General features: G+C 43.7%; 1 protein-coding gene across 1 annotated transcript in view; it reads right to left on the minus strand.

The window, feature by feature from the left end:
- The window catches only part of RNF150 (ring finger protein 150), a 261,794-nt gene that overhangs the window by 40,474 nt on the left and 205,143 nt on the right, over positions 1–16,177 (minus strand). Inside the window, exons 5-6 of the mRNA XM_032412896.1 lie at positions 11,392–11,488; positions 4,103–4,313 (exon numbers count right to left, since the gene is read on the minus strand). Coding sequence (XP_032268787.1) covers positions 4,103–4,313; positions 11,392–11,488 — 308 coding nt within the window. The remainder of the gene's footprint in view (positions 1–4,102; positions 4,314–11,391; positions 11,489–16,177) is intronic.

A 16,177-nucleotide genomic window follows, 5' to 3' on the forward strand; every position in this document is an offset into this window, starting at 1 on the left:
TAGAAGGAGTGGCAAGTGGGTATAACTGAGAAACAGTGCCAGAGAGCTGTGTAGTGCAGTGACTTCATAAAGTAAATGGGCAGCTTCCTCGAAAAACAAAGGGAAGGTTTCAGACCCTCCTGAGTGGATGTGGAGTGGCACTGAATGTTTCCACGGAGGAGTAATAGAGTCTTCTCCTTTTGTGTCTTTTTCTAGCTCCTGTCTGGAGTCTGCCAACACACAGAACTGTTTGTTTAGCTGTGTTTTTCTTTGATCCTCCGGAACTTTTTTCCTGGCTGAAGCAAATCGAAAAACTTGCAGCCTGGGCCTGGGGAGTCAGAAGGCAATGTCTGTTTGGGGTGCAATTAGGCATGGCCACAGGCAAAGATTGGTGAGGGACGTCTGCGCGTTCAGGCACACGACCCCTTGCACTAAGGTGCAGGAGAAACAGTGTGATTTGGGACTGCCATGTGAGGTTGTCAAAGGCAGAATATCAGAAACAGTCAAGATAATGCATATGAGCACGTCTTCCTCCCAAATGTCAGACTTGCAACAAGTTTGGATTTCCTTTGCTGTATAAACGTTTTTCTTTTTTTCCCTTTCCCGAGAACTGGAGATGATCCTTTAATGCCAGATTTTTCCATCTTCACGCTAAAGGCAATCTGTTCTACACTCCCCCCTTGAGTGCTGAAATGACTTCTACATGCATCTGATCGACCACACACCAACACCATTTGCCAGACAGGAGGAGCAGAGGTAGGGATGAGCATGCAAGGAGGGACGACACACATTTTTTATCTTTCTGAGATTTAGAAAAAATGGGGAAAAGGAATAAATAAATGAAAGAAGGGAGCAAGCTACTGTGTTTATTTTCTCCCCTTGTTCATCCTCGGAGCATAGCGTAGCTAAGCGTGGGGCTCTGAAGCCAGTTACTTTAATCTCTCTGTGTCTCCATTTCTTCATCAGTAAAATGACAATAAAAATAATATTTCCCTCATAGGGCTTAAAAAGGGGGCCGGTGCACAAGTGGTGTGATGTATTTGATAGCTATGGTTATTTCCTCATTATCTAGTAATTCCCTGGGTCTCTAGAGATGTGAGGTGGGAAAGGATAACGTGAAGAAAAGTTAGGTCCAACCTCTACTGGGTTATTTATTTGTGATTCGCAGCAATATTGTATGCCAGCTACACTTAATTTTCCATCCACGTTATTTTTAGACAGCATTTGAGCTGGTTCTAACGGCATTGATGAGAATTTGAATCTTTTCACCCATTTATTCACACATCTGTGTTTGTTCATTTGTGGATTAGTTATTTGAGTTAGGGCACTAGGCAATTTACAAACCTGCATACAGCAAAGGATTTTCTCCTTAAGGAATCTATAGCCATTTGGTTAGGGATATAAACAATTAATACCTAATCAGAATGACTGGATTTGGAATATTCTGTTAGATCCCAATAAATAAAACTAATCAGAAATAAATGGGCTAGGAACAACAGTTTGAGAATAAACTCAGTTTCTGTACTAAGAGACTGATCTCTCTAGCCATATTCCAGTATACCATCCCCATCTTCCGATTACAGAGGTGGCCTCAGACCTCTCTTATTTCCTCAAATTTCCCACTATCTTCCTCTATAATGACCTGGCATTTTTCCTTCTGTTGATCAGGAGCACCCTGCTTCAAGATTAGATTGGACACGTCTACTGAATGCCTGCCATGGCCTAAATACTCTATTTTAGGCAAAAACAGTTTCGAGATTACGAAGTACATGGGTGCGGACCATGATCCCATATTTCATTTTTGGATGTATTTTAGCCCACAAGTGATGCCTTTCCATTTGGCATCTGGGCTTTATGGAGATGTGTGAAGTACGTATCCACTTTCAAGAATAAGGACTCTCACAGGGGACATATTTTCTCTTGAAAATGAAATAATATTTTATGACAAGGAAAATGATCCATTTTTGATTGGGTTCTTTTTACGGGCTTGAGAAAAGCTATGCCTTCAGTGTTTTCGAACAGAAGTTTATCAGGCCTCCCAATATACTTCACTGAGACAATGAGCAGTGAAATGTCCGATGGGAAGCAAAGATGTCAATAAATGGAAAAATTACGGGACAGCCTTGGACTCTGAAAAGGGAACTTATCGTCTGATCTGCATCAGCCACTTTTCTGGGCCACGACTGTCTCATGCCAAAAATTAGAAGTTTATCAGGGTATAGATGAAATTACTTTTAAGGTTCTTCTATCCCCAAAATGACTAGGATTCTAGGTCTATGCTCTTTGGTATGGGGGCCACTAGCCACATGCAGCTCCTCAGCCCCTGCAGTGCGGCTAGTTCAAACTGACATGTGCTGTAAATGTAAAACACACACCCGATTTTGAGGCATTAATACAAAAGAAAGAATGCAAAATATTTTGAGTATATTGGGTTAAATAAAATCGATCATTAAAATGAACTTAACCTATGTTTTTTACTGTGACTACAGAAAATTTCAAATGACATATGTGACTTACAGTATATTAATACTGGACAGCACCACCCTAGGCCTTCAAAACAAAGGGATCGGAATTCATCTTTAAGGACTTGCAGTGTTTAAAGGTCATTGTTTCAATGTTGAGGTCGTTAATGCCTCTAAAAGTCAAGTTTTCAAAGTCAAAATTCTTACCCACCCAAAACTAATAAACGGTGTGGGGGCAGATATTTGCCACCAAGTTCCTCTTGAAGTTACTTTTTTTTTTTTTTTAAAGATTTTATTTATTTGGCAGAGAGAGAGACACACACAGCGAGAGAGGGAACACAAGCAGGGGGAGTGGGAGAGGGAGAAGCAGGCTTCCCGTGGAGCAGGGAGCCCGATGCGGGGCTCGATCCCAGGACCCCGGGAACATGACCTGAGCCGAAGGCAGACACTTAACGACTGAGCCACCCAGGCGCCCCTTGAAGTTACTTTCTGTTGAGGACCTATGGCAGTTCTACAGTTATAATATTCCACATTCAACGCCTATGATAATGTCTCAATTATCCCATAAGAGATTATCAGGAAATATACCAAAATGTTAAGAGTGATAATTTCCAGGTGGGGTACTGAGTGATTTTTGCATTCTTTTTTATTCTTCATGTTTCTATCTTTCAACAGTAAGGTCTATGAGTTTCTTCATCAGAAAAAAGCATATCTTTACATTTCAGCCTGAATAATTTTTATAAATTCTACAAATATCGCAAATATATAAAAAAGAGACCAATTTAAAAAGAAATAGCCCCAAAGGCTTTAATCTGCTTTTCTCCATTTCCAAATTTTCTGTGTGAATACGTTACTTCTATCAAGAGAAATAATACACCTTATTTTAACATCTCAATATCCACCCACCCTTTAAACCTTAAACCGAAGTTCATTTGCATGCTGGTTTTCTTAGAACTCCCAAAGCTTTTCTCTCTCCTGTATAAGACTAAAGAGCAAATGCTTTAGGTTTTAGCTTCAATCTTGAATGCTAACACAGCTATTTAATATTTTTATAACTACCATCAACTAGAGCTGGGGTTAGAGTATATGCAGAGGATGGGGCAGAAATCCAGAAGATAGTTGAATATGCCGCCGTGTACAGGGGCACAGGCTGGACTGTAAAAACACCCACCTACAGGAATACCATTGACATCTGAGGCCTGCAGCCACAGGGGAGAGCACCGTCCTGCATGCAGCCCAGGCCAGCTTGTACAGACGTAGGCACACTCTCTCTCAAACACACACACACACACACACACACACACACACACACACTCACACAGAGTGAGCAGGGTTGTGCCCTAGCCCAGTCCTGCTAAGCATCCCCTGCAGTTGCTTTTTCCACTCGCTCTTCACCACACCAGAGCCAGCGCCCTACCCACTTCAGGTACCACGGGGTACGACATGCTGTCGTGTGCGGGCAGGCAAGATGCACAGCCAGGTCTGCTGTCTACCCTGCTGGCTTTGGAAAGCGCTGGGCTTCTAAAGGCCTTGCTGGGTACAACTGGCAACGGCATATACTCAATTCACTTGTTTTCTTCTTGAGGAAAAGTGTCTTTTTCTAATTCCTATGTGGCGACAATCCTGTGGACTATGGCGCTTCTAAGCAGAGCAGAACTTACTGTTAGTAGTAAAGATGACTTCTCCTTCCTGCGGGGTGGGGTCTGTATCCAGGACCACCTGCAAGGCTCCCACCGTCCGGACAGCAGGGTCCAGAGTGACTGAACTTTCATTTACAGTCGTGTCGCTCGCGCCTGTGATCTGGTTGGTGGGTGGGCCTCCCAGAGATCCCTCGAAGTCGGTGGGCAAGTCATCCATGCAGTCGGCGTTGGGCTGATATGAACAGAAAAGGATCTGCCCTTAGTGTCTGTCATCAAGTTAGAGATGAAATGTTTATAGCCTGTCTTTTGTCTCATTGGAAAACCAAGTTCTTTACTGTCTTCCTCCTGAATCGCTTAAAAAAATTTTCCATTATAGTTTCTGTAATTAACATGAAAACAGCTTCCAAAATTTCCTTTTCAAGGGTTCCATTCAGATCTAGATATAACATTTTAATTCCAGGAGAAGCAACATTCATATATTAATATAATACTTGGGGGGGGGGACATGGCATTTATTTATAATGATAGCCCTTCCTTATATATAGTGTTTACTCCTCATACAGGAAGTAGCTGACTGACAGCAGATAATTAGCCCCAAAGACCCATGCATTGTTTGCAAACGCACTGATGACATGAGAGTAGGGATGGGGCACAGAATCTGACTCATGGTGAACTGTTTAGTAGAGATACACGCAAAAGCACAGGGTGAGGCTATTTTTGTTGTGGTGGTTAAACATGAGCCAAAGCCAGCTGTAAAAAATAACCTATTTACTTAACATGCAAATTGATCATGCGTTTGTCAAATCCTCTAAATGAAAATTTTAGAATCCTAAAACTAGATGGTGATGCCATCTAGTTTAACGATCCACTCATTGCAAGACTTCCCCTCCCTCCAGGCCCCTATCCTCAAATCTCTGACAGCCTCACTTGAATAACATAAAAATGGGGAGCTCTCAGCTTGGCAAGGGAGCCTGTCTTGGCTACTTTGTTAGACTGTTCTATCATTGGGCAAAATCTTACCATTGCAAGTTTTTCTCTTTGGTCTTAGTTCTGCCGTTTGAAATTATATTGAATATATTTATATGTCTTCCGCAAACAGCTTTTAAAATGATTTTCAGTTGTTGTGCCTCCAAAATTATTTTAAAAAGATGGTGTTGCAGAGATACGGTCTTGTGAAATCTTAAGAACAGCTATGAATTAAATTTTTTTTTTGCTTGATCTAACCATCAACATTGCCTTGAATGATGGTAATTACGTGGTTTTGCACTCTCAAAGGGTGCAGATCAGGACAGGTAGGATTAGGTGAGGAAAATTCTGGATTGGCACTGATTGAATTAACATCACAATGACTACACTGTGCTCAAAGTTCCCCCAAAGGGAAAATCTATAACTCATGGGCTCACTGGGAGCAAGAAACCCAAAGCAGGGGACTCTCGTCCTAACTTTCCACTCTTAAACCAGTCTCCCAAACTCCACACTTGTGTTTCCAATAGTCAGTTGGAAATTTCCATCAATCTCATAAAAACCCTCAAATTCAGCTCATTTCTTCTCTCTCTGTATTTTCTTTTTGTTTCACCTTCTTCATCTCTATTGGAAGTGAGCCAATTCACTGAAACTCAAGTTATCAAAAGTCAGTTCACTGAATGACCAACCCACCATATTTACTAAACTTAGAGATCATAACACTGGACATGAGCAGGTATGTTACGAATTTTCTCCCCTCATTACTAGCCTCCCTATTTCCTTACAGTTTCCTCCCTGGTATATTCCATTCTCTTACTTTCTCACCGGAGCACTCTTTAAAAAAAAACAAAAAAAGTGGGGCCCTGGGTGGCTCAGTTTGTTAAGCCTCTGCCTTCAGCTCAGGTCATGATCCTGGAGTTCCGGGATGGAGGCCCAGGATTGAGTCCCGCGTTGGGCTCCCTGCTCAGCGGGGAGTCGGCTTCTCCCTCTGACCCTCTCCCCTATCGTGCTTTCTCTCTCTCACTCTCTCTCTCAAATAAATAAATAAAATGTTAAAAAAAACAAAAAAAAGGTATGTTCTTCTTTTCTCTTAAAGAATGAATTATAAGCTCCTTAGTGGGGCAAAACAAGGTCTCTAAACCCTTACCCCAGCCAGCTTTTCTGGCCTCACCTCAGCCTTTGGAAAACACAGACCCTATATTCGCTATCTCAGTGCTTCAGCTTATGCTGTTCCTCTGCTCAGCCCCAGTCACCCCCACCCCCTTTCTTATCCCCAGGTCTCCAACTAACTGTGGTGAACCCCTAACCATCCTTCAATTCCCAGGCCAAATGTCACCTTTTCTTTTTTTTTTTTTTTTTTAATATTTTATTTATTTATTTGACAGAGAGAGAGAGCACAAGCAGGGGGAGCAACAGAGGGAGAGGGAGAAGCAGGCTCCCCACAGAGCAGGGGGAGCCCGACGTGGGACTCGATCCCAGGACCCTGCGACCATGACCTGAGCCGAAGGCAGTCGCTCAACCAACTGAGCCACCCAGGTGCCCCCCATATGTCACCTTTTCTAAGTAGTGTCCCCTCCCAGGTAGCATCTTTGATATTGTGACACTGTGTAGGCATTTTTCTCCCTGTTACGGTTTATTTGTAATTATGCTTGTCTTTGTCTCACTCTACTAGTCCACAAGCTTTCTTTCCCCCCAGTTTTATTCAGATATAATTGACATGTAACACTGTGGTAGTTTAGACAACAGGATGATTTGATACACACATATATACTGGAAAATGATTAACACATAAGTTTAGTCAATATCCATTAGCCCATATAGTTACAAGTTTGTTCCTGTGATGAGAAATTTTAAGATCTACTCTCTTAGCAACTTTCAAATATACAATACAGGATTGTTACCATGCTGTGCCTTATATCCCCAGGATTTATTTATCTTATAATTTGACCACCTTCACCCATTTCACCCCCACCACAACCCCCGGCCTCTGGCAACTACCAGTCTGTTCTCTGTTTCTATGAGCTCAGTTTTTAGATTCCACATATAAATGAGACATGAGCTTTTAAAGTGAAGTCACTACATTATATTGATCTTAAATTCCAAACCCTCATACAGTGTCTGTCAATTATTAGGTGCTCAGTAAATACCAATTTGAATATATTTTTAAAAAATATTTTATTTATTTATTTGACAGAGAAAGACACAGAGAGAGAGGGAACACAAGCAGGGGGAGTGGGAGAGGGAGAAGCAGGCTTCCCACTGAGCAGGGAGCCCGATGCGGGGCTCAATCCCAGGACCCTGGGATCATGACCTGAGCCCAAGGCAGACGCTTAACGACTGAGCCACCCAGGCGCCCCTCAGTTTGAATATTTTATCTGAGTTTCAGTTTACTACTATGAGAAGCTGGGAATGTTAGTATTTGCCCTAGATCAATGAAGGGAGGATTTGAGAAAATGTTTTTAAAAACTGTCAAGTTCTATGCGGAGGTAAGGTATGCTATTCAAGGGTAGCAGATTATGCCACCCCAAAGTGTGCTGCTGGCATAACGATTATTTTGAGTTAAACACAGTCGAGAAGAAGCAGATAAAGACATATTATCTGCCTTCCTCCCATCTGCCTAAAAGTAGGGCATAAATTTGTAAAGGTGGCCTCCCTCCTTGTACCAGGAAGAGAACATCCTTATAAACAGAGTCTGGGAGTTGACGCCAAAATGGATCTGTAATAACACACCTTACTACCATGCCCTTATCTGCCATGAGTTTCCCTCATATACGTACTTTCCCACAATTTGCTGCCCTAGAAACTCAAGGTCTTTTCCTTTGTTTTGTCGCTTCTCTAAAAATTTGTTCTTTCATGAAGATGCTCTATATGTCCAAGTTCTGACCACCCCTTTGAGTTACTCATCCCTACACACTCCCATGTGCATGGGCAATGCACATGTGAATAAATGTCTGGTTGTTTTAGTAATCTTTTGCTAGTCTCATTTCCAGGACCCCAGTCAGAGAACCTAGGAGGGTAGAAGGGGAAAAACATGTTTTTTTCTTCCCCTACAGTATATAAAAACACTTAAAAGCAAAACCAATTTTGTGTGGGGTGTCAGGAAAGAAAAGATTTCATGAAGAGAATACTGCGCTGGTTGGTCTTTCATCCATAAGCATCTGAATACAGTCACAGATGCGATAACAACTGACCTTTTTTCAAAATGTTGACTTCACTTGTTGATATCGTTCCTTTGTTTTACCTCTTTTCTTTTTTTTTTTTTTTTAAAAGTTATTAATTTCAATGCAGAGTATTCTCTTTTACTTTGTGGACTAGTAGGAACCGTATTATATCTTTAACAGGAGGGAAAAACAGAAAGAGCTAACTCGCTCCATGAGACTGTTAACGGTGGCACACCTGAATAATTTGGCTTAGGTGTAACATTTAATAGACCACAACTTAGAGAAACTCACAATTTATATCCACTCTAAGTGGTTCATCAAATAAAAGAATATTTTGAAAGAAACCCAATTTATAGACCTCTACGAGAAATTACAGTCATAATGTTTCGCAGAGATGTCAAATGCCAGCTGCAAGTGAATACGGCACAGGTGTTCAAATTCAGGTGAGCACGGGGAAACTCCTCATATAAACCAATCTCTAAACAGTCAGGAACTTGGGAATACCGCAGCTACGTGGGATTTCTGTTCAATAGCTATCATGCTATTCGTATCAGGACAACAGTGACAGGAGAAGGTGTTTGCTTCAGCTTCCAGCTTTCGACTTGCATGGATTTGCCTTAGAGCACAGGGGCGCACAAGGATACTCAGTTAAAGACAACCAAACCAAAACCAAAACCAAGCCAAAAAAACCTTCCACCTGTATCTGGAGACAATTTAGTTGACCAAGATTACAACTGAGGCCTTGGTGAGCGGGCACTGTTCAAAGGAGGACCAGACTGAATTTCATAAATATGATTCTGTGACTGGCAGCCTTCAGACTCTGAAGTTCAACAATGCCACAGACATTTATTGAGAACTTGGCATATGAAAGCGAAACAGAGGTAAGCACCAACAGGCACTAATTTTTAGAGACTGACAAGCTCTTTTCAATTTTCCTTAAGAACGGAATACAAGGAATTTAGAAAAATTAGAAAACAATCTCTGTAAGCAGCATACAAAGGGTTTCAGTTAGCTATAGGAAGTATTTACTAATTGAGAAGGCTGTGAGCTTGTCCAGTGGCATGGAAAGTTATACGAATGCCAAAAAAAATCATCTTTTTGGTATAGTTTAGGCATGGTGCTACCCAATGGTGAAGTATGGAGTGGAACAACATCCCAAATTCCTCCCAGATCCAGACTTCAGTATCATCCTCTAGAACAAAACCAGAAAAGCCTTGGGGAGGCAAGAGGGTAGCCAGTTGCCTTGGTGCTTCTTGAGAAGTAGCACACGTGCCTTCTTCCTGGAGGATGTTCTGTTCTCTGGGTCGAGCTCAGATGCGTGTCATGTTCCTGTTCAGCTGGCCTTTATGAATCCTTGGTCAAATCCCAAAGATGCTACCCATGTTTATTTTTCTGGAAGTCAAGTGTGCTAAGTAAAATCCTATCCTCCATACTTGGTGGGCATGGAACCATGAACAAAACGCCCAACTGCTAGAAGTGAAAATGCTATTAATTTTGGAAATAAGCACAAAGGCCACCCAATAATTCTGTTTTTTAAAACAGTATCTGTATTCTCAACTCATTCTCAATAGCTTCTGGAGAAGTCATACCTCCTCTGGAAAAGCCTGAAGTCAAATGCTATTTAGTACAAAATTTAACTACCTAAGTGGTGGTTTGATTTCATTGTCCTGACCAAGAAGCACTGGGATTGATAATCGGGAGCTTCGAGAATATCCTGCAGAATAGGAACTGGAACAAATACTGTGACTGTCTACCTTTCATTGTAAGTATTCTAAAGATGTTGGAGACTAAAGACAACATACACATACGCAGGCACACACTACCTACATTTCCCCCCTCCCCCGTATGAATCAGTTGCAGCCAGAAATGTGAGAAGTGCACACCCTGACTTCAACTTTCTAAGCTCCCAATATCTGGTAGAGAGGTTGGGTTCTTACTAATATTTCATGTTCACTGTAATTGATTTTCACCTTGAATGCATTATGCATTTACAACTCTGGTCTGAAAATTTAATGCTTTGCCTTTATAAAATCTAGCTCAAAGCGATAGTCACATGAGCTGATTTGTGTTTGGTGTATCAACCATGAAAAACAGCATACAGCTGGTGTGGACGCAGCTGGTACGGGGTAGAAAATCCAGCCAATGCATGACCTCAGAATGCTTCAGATGTGCCCTCTCCAACAGAGCCACTCTGATAGTCCTAGGATAATTAGCCCTTTGGCATGAAAGGAAACCTTTGCTATCTGGTCCTTTCTTCTTCAGTGATATCTGGGGACCCTTAACATTCTCTTTATTCTCTGCCATTAGTAGGGAGAAGTGACAACAGAGAGGCTGCGGCAGAGTGGAGGGGACAGGGAGGAGGCTGGGCTCCGCATCCTGTTTGTCTAGCTGCTTTTAGACAGCGCCCGTGTTTTTCTCACTTCTCTGTGAGCCCTCGGATTTGGTGGCCTGGCTTGCTTCCTGCCCTCCCTGCTGCAGCTGGTGTCTCACCAACCACCAGCTTGTGGGCTTCGCTCTAATACGGTCCTGGGAAAGTCCTTCCCTGGAGCAGCGAGCCAGCCAGCTGGTGGGGTTCACTTTGCACTGGGGGAGAGACTCAATTTTATAAACACATAACCGAGGGCACCAGCGGGATGGCAGTGCTGGAATTAAGGGGCTCTGGCTCTGCTTTCCTGTTCACTCGAGGTCTCTGCGGAGACCTGAGTTGAGCAGAGGCTCTGGGCCAGATTCCCAGTGGCTGGCTTTGCCTCTCCTTGTTCAGAAGAGTTTCTTTCCCGGGAAAGCTAGGCGTAAGGCAGCCTCAGAAAGCGTGGCATGCAGATGTCCTTGCAGACAGCGCATGAGTAATGTATAGGAGGCGAGCAATGGGCAACTGGGCCATCTAGTCTCTGCTATGGCCTCCCTGCGCTCACAGCCTGGAACCCAGATGAGAAGCTGACGAGCTGCAGAAGCAGCATCTCGGGTCACAGGCATGGATGCGGTGAGAGGGTTGTGATGTTGCCCGGCTGAGAGAAAGTGAGAGGAGAAATGTTCTCAGACATGGGCGTTTTCTCGGGGCCTCATCGGATGACACCCCTGCTGTGCAGGTGAAGGGTCAGAGAAAATCCACGTGTGCTGTTTTCTCCCTGCTTTGGGGTTAATGCAGAAAGACACACATTATGATGCTGTAGGCTGGGCTGTGCTTACCGGGATCCCTAGGGCTTTAAGAATGTTCATCTTGCACATGGGACAGGTGCGATGGTCTAGAAGCCAGGGGTCAACACAGGACTTGTGGAAAAGATGCCTGCAATGAGAACCATACATCTTAGAGTGGCGGTAACTGCAGAGAACGACCTAGTCCACCACAGCCCAGAGACTTGCCCAAGGTCACTCGACTGTTCAGAAACAGAGCCAAGACTCAAACCTCCGTCTCCTAGTTCCTGGGCCAGTGAGCTTCCTCTTATACCCTGTGCTGATACAGTCAAATTTTGTCTGGATCCCAGGACTGTCCTCTGATTCACAACTGAGTCTTCCAAGTTTCAGAAAATGTAGAGAATGTAGACACAGAGAGATTATTCTCTTTCTCAATAGGAAGAACGCTTAGCGGGCAAGAATGTAAATGGGGAGGCCTGCACAGACCTTTGAGGATATAACTCGAGAGAGGCTACTTGCAAATAAACCCAAAGTTTCTTTCCTCCGGTCAGAAGACAACTGCAAAATAAAGGCCTGTTTCCATTAATATTTGGGCGCTCACACAGAAGGGCGGAAGCGCTCCTGGAAGCATTTAACGACACAGATGCCGTGCTACGTTGTGATGGCCGCTGGCTGCTGAAGCAGAAGCCGGGGTGAACGGCCCTGTACCCTTTACTATGTGTACAGCTGACGCGCTCACCGCCCCTGCCGCTCTCGTGCGCCGGGCCCGCGAGCCTTCCCTGCGTGCCAGCAGAAGCGGGGCGCTCAGGAGGGGCAGGAGGGGGGCCTCCTAACTGACCTTTCACTCAATGTGGCTCTCAGGGGCCCAAGAGATCATCAGGGGCTGCTGGAGTCAGAAGCTTTTCTTCTCACTCCCGACCACAGGCAGAAGCAGACAGAACTTCCTGCCTGGGGCAAGAAGAGAGGGAATGGTCGGCCTGCAGTATGAAGGCTTCGCAGGACATCCTGTCCACGCCTGACCTCGTCCTCGGTGCGGCACTATTCCTGGAATACGTTTACTCTCTGTCTCTCACCTTTGCCTTCTTTTGTTCTAACAGTTCTAACCGTTTTCTTTGTGATAGGGGGCTTTCGGCTCAGATGCTTCAGAGGGACCCCTAAAGTAGGGAAGAGGGCGGGAAGGGCCAGCTTTTATTTAATTTTTAAAAAATTTTTAAAGATTTTATTTATTTATTTGACAGAGAGAGACAAAGCGAGAGAGGGAACACAAGCAGGGGGAGTGGGAGAGGGAGAAGCAGGCTTCCCGCCGGGCAGGGAGCCCGATGCGGGGCTCGATCCCAGGATCCTGGGATCATGACCTGAGCCGAAGGCAGACGCTTAACGACTGAGCCACCCAGGTGCCCAAGGGCCAGCTTTTAAATGGAAATTGGGGAGAAACCCACGTGCTGAGGCTGGGGTTAGCTGTATGTATGCTGGATCGGATTAGACTGGCAATTGGAACAGGAGAGTAGCAACCTGCATGTGTCATCATGTTCCCAGATGATCGTCTGGAATGCCTGCAGATTTATTCCTTGGAAGCTACATATCACACTCATTCGTTCCTCTCTCCATACATTCATCCAACAAGTAATCAACACCAAGGATTGGGCTCAACACTGGGAATCAGCATGGTAGTGATTTGGCTCCTTCCCTTCGGGAGTGCAACAGGAGGAGCAGATGTTAATAAAATAACAGAAATAAACGACTTAATGACAACAGTGCTAAGTACTGCATTAGAAGAACACGGAGTTTGGGGAGGCTTCTAACTGGGAGATTCATCATCTCACTGCGGTACTCAGGGAAGATCTTTCTGATCAAGTGCAAAGCAAACACTCGAGGGCCACATGGATGGACGTTTGTTATCCGCATGAAGGGGAGGGGAGAAGAAGGAGGGTGTTCTGGGCAGAATGATCGACTGGCACCAGAGCCCTAAGCTGGGCACTGGCAGAAGTGAGGGAGGGACTAAAGTGGAATGAACCCCCTCCCCCCGAAGCAGTATGGACCTCCCTACGTTCAGGCTCTGCATTCAGGGAGCAAGCTCTGAATCCGAATTTGCTCACCAAATGGCGTTCCTTCCGGGAAAAATGTTGAACATCACGATCCTTCTGACTGTTCTGGGGAGGCAGCCTCTGCTGGGTCTCCCGCACACATGCTGGCGTCAGGGAGGGCCAGTCAGCAGCTGTCTGAGCTTCAGTAAGTCTCTTACTATCCCCAAGCTTCAGGTACCCCATTTGTAAGCTGGAGATACACCTACTCATGCAGAGAGGTCTTCCCAGAGTCTCCAAGCCACAAAAGCTGATAATTGTTCTCGAACACCCCGGGTCATTCCTCTCTATGCACTGGTCATTCTGACGTCTCTGTGATGGTAAGTTTTGTGGGTCACCTTGGCTAGGCTATAGAGCCCAGGCATTCAATCAAACCCTAGTCTAGGGGAATGTCATAGATCTGGTTAACATCTACAATCAGTTGACTTTAAACTTTAAATAAAGATTATTCTAAACAATCTAGGTGGGCCTTATCCAATCAGGTAAAGGCCATAAGAACAAAACTGAGGTTTCCTGAGGAAGCAGAAATTCTGCCTCCAGTCGGCAGCATCAGATTCTGCTCGAGTTCCTAGCCTGTAGGCCTGCCCTACAGATTCCTGACTTGCCAGCCCTATAATCATGTAGCCAATTTCTTGAAAAATCAATGCCTTGAAAACTCTCATATATATATATTATATATATATAATATATATATATGATATATACATATATATACATATGATATATAATATGGTGGGATACAGTGGGATTCTTTGGAGAACACTGACCAATATATCCTCCAATGAGAATATAAGGTCCATGAGAGCAAAATCCTCATTTGCCTAATCACTGTTATATCCCCAGCCTCTAGAATAGTTCCTGGTACAAAGGTGATGCTCAAGAAATATTTGCTATATGACTGGATACTTATCCAAAGACCTGGTACTCCTCACTGCCTACGCACGGTCATCAAGCCACGTGGCCTCCTCCAAGCTAAATCTCTTCCACATGCTCTGCTTCACTTCTATTCTCAATGCTTTTCCCTCACGCCTAATCTTGTTAATGGTCTATATTATTAAAATAACATCTCAACTGCTCTCCATGCTACCAGCTTTTCCTGTTCTTTTCATCCCACTCATCCTTGCCAGATTTATCTTCCTAAAATACAGTACTAGTTGCGTCACCCTCTTGTTCCATTCTGTTCTGTGCTAGGAGTTGGGTACAAAGATGAATAAGACAAGGTCCCTCCACCAATATGCAGGAGCATAGTGCTTCAGTGGGTCCCTGTGAACTGCAAAAGAAAGGCCACTGAAGAGCCACACTCCTGGATCCACTGCTTTCTGGCTATTTGGTCTTGGGCAAGTCTTAACATTTCCAAGACTCAGTTGCTCACCTGTGAAATATTCTTCAAAGTATGGAGTTTGCAAGTGAATGAGTCCATGTGTATGCGTGTGTGTGTGTGTATGTGTGTGTGTGTGTTGGGGCAGGGGAATAAATAATGACCACAAAACTTAAAACATAACTCCTGGCCCTTCTTAATTGCAAGCTACCATTAATATTATTAATACCACTGTACTGCATCTTGTTTTTAGAATCTGTGTTATTACTCTGATTGCTACTCTTTAGAATATACTTTTAACATTTTAACAAGTAAAGGCCAATTTTAAAAAAATCAAAGGGAGGGGGCACCTGGGTGGCTCAGTTGGTTGGGTGTCTGCCTTCGGCTCAGGTCATGATCCCAGGGTCCTGGGATCGAGCCCTGCATCGGGCTCCCTGCTCGGCGGGAGTCTGCTTCTCCCTTTTCTTCCCGCTCATTCTCTCTCTCGCTCTCTCTCTCTCTCTCAAATAAATAAATAAAATCTTTAAAAAAGAAAATCAAAGGGAGAACTAGGGCAAAAACTACAAGTGCTAAAGTGACACATAGGGTGATCATGCTGATTATTAACTAACATTCATTTACTTCTAGCACCATATTTCTTGTGTGGACCATCAAATATGAAGACTATATCTTTATAATTGGGATTGCAAAACAATTTTTCCCTCCCCAGTGGAAAGAAAAATAAAAGTTACTAGACTAAATAAATAAACAAAGAGATAGGGAAAGAATCTGGCCTTTAGTGAGATGGACCAATGGTTGAGTAAACATCTCTACAGCAAAGTCAATCTCAACTCATCCTGTTTGTACGATTCACAGCACAGCACTGTTCCTTCCCATGTTTTAACAAAGGCTGCGTGAGAAAGTCCATACTGAGGAACAATGGGACAAGACATTCTGTCTCTTAACAATTCTGGCAAACTGGAAATACAACAGAGGATTGACCAAAACTCTGCTCCCTCTTTAGTCATCCAAGGGAAGCAAACGTTTAAGAAAAAGTTCTTCAAACACCTGACAAAAGATGATGCTGACAACTGCATAATGATGCTGAGCTGATTATGAGTAATAAGTCCTCACCTTTTTTTTTTTTTTTAGCAGTAATGAGCCCGCTAAGCTTGTTTTCCCATTTATTAATTCTTGTTTTCTGTTGTCCTTTTGCCTGTATGTGTGATACTCTCTCCAGTTAAATGGCATTTTTTTTCTCCATCTGGAGGAAGAATGGAGCCCTTCTGGCCTTTCTATCTCATTCATTTTTGTAGGCTTTGTCAGACCCTGTCACCCTGACATTGACATTAAAATTCTGTGTCTTTCCTTTTAGCACCAACACAAGCTGTTTCATTCCCCTCAGCGAAATGGTTATCAAAGAACATGAGTCATTTGGGGACCCAGGCAACATTAACTATTT

Source organism: Phoca vitulina, unplaced genomic scaffold (genome assembly GCF_004348235.1).
Source record: "Phoca vitulina isolate PV1807 unplaced genomic scaffold, GSC_HSeal_1.0 scaffold14, whole genome shotgun sequence".
NCBI classification, from domain to species: Eukaryota; Metazoa; Chordata; class Mammalia; order Carnivora; family Phocidae; genus Phoca; species Phoca vitulina.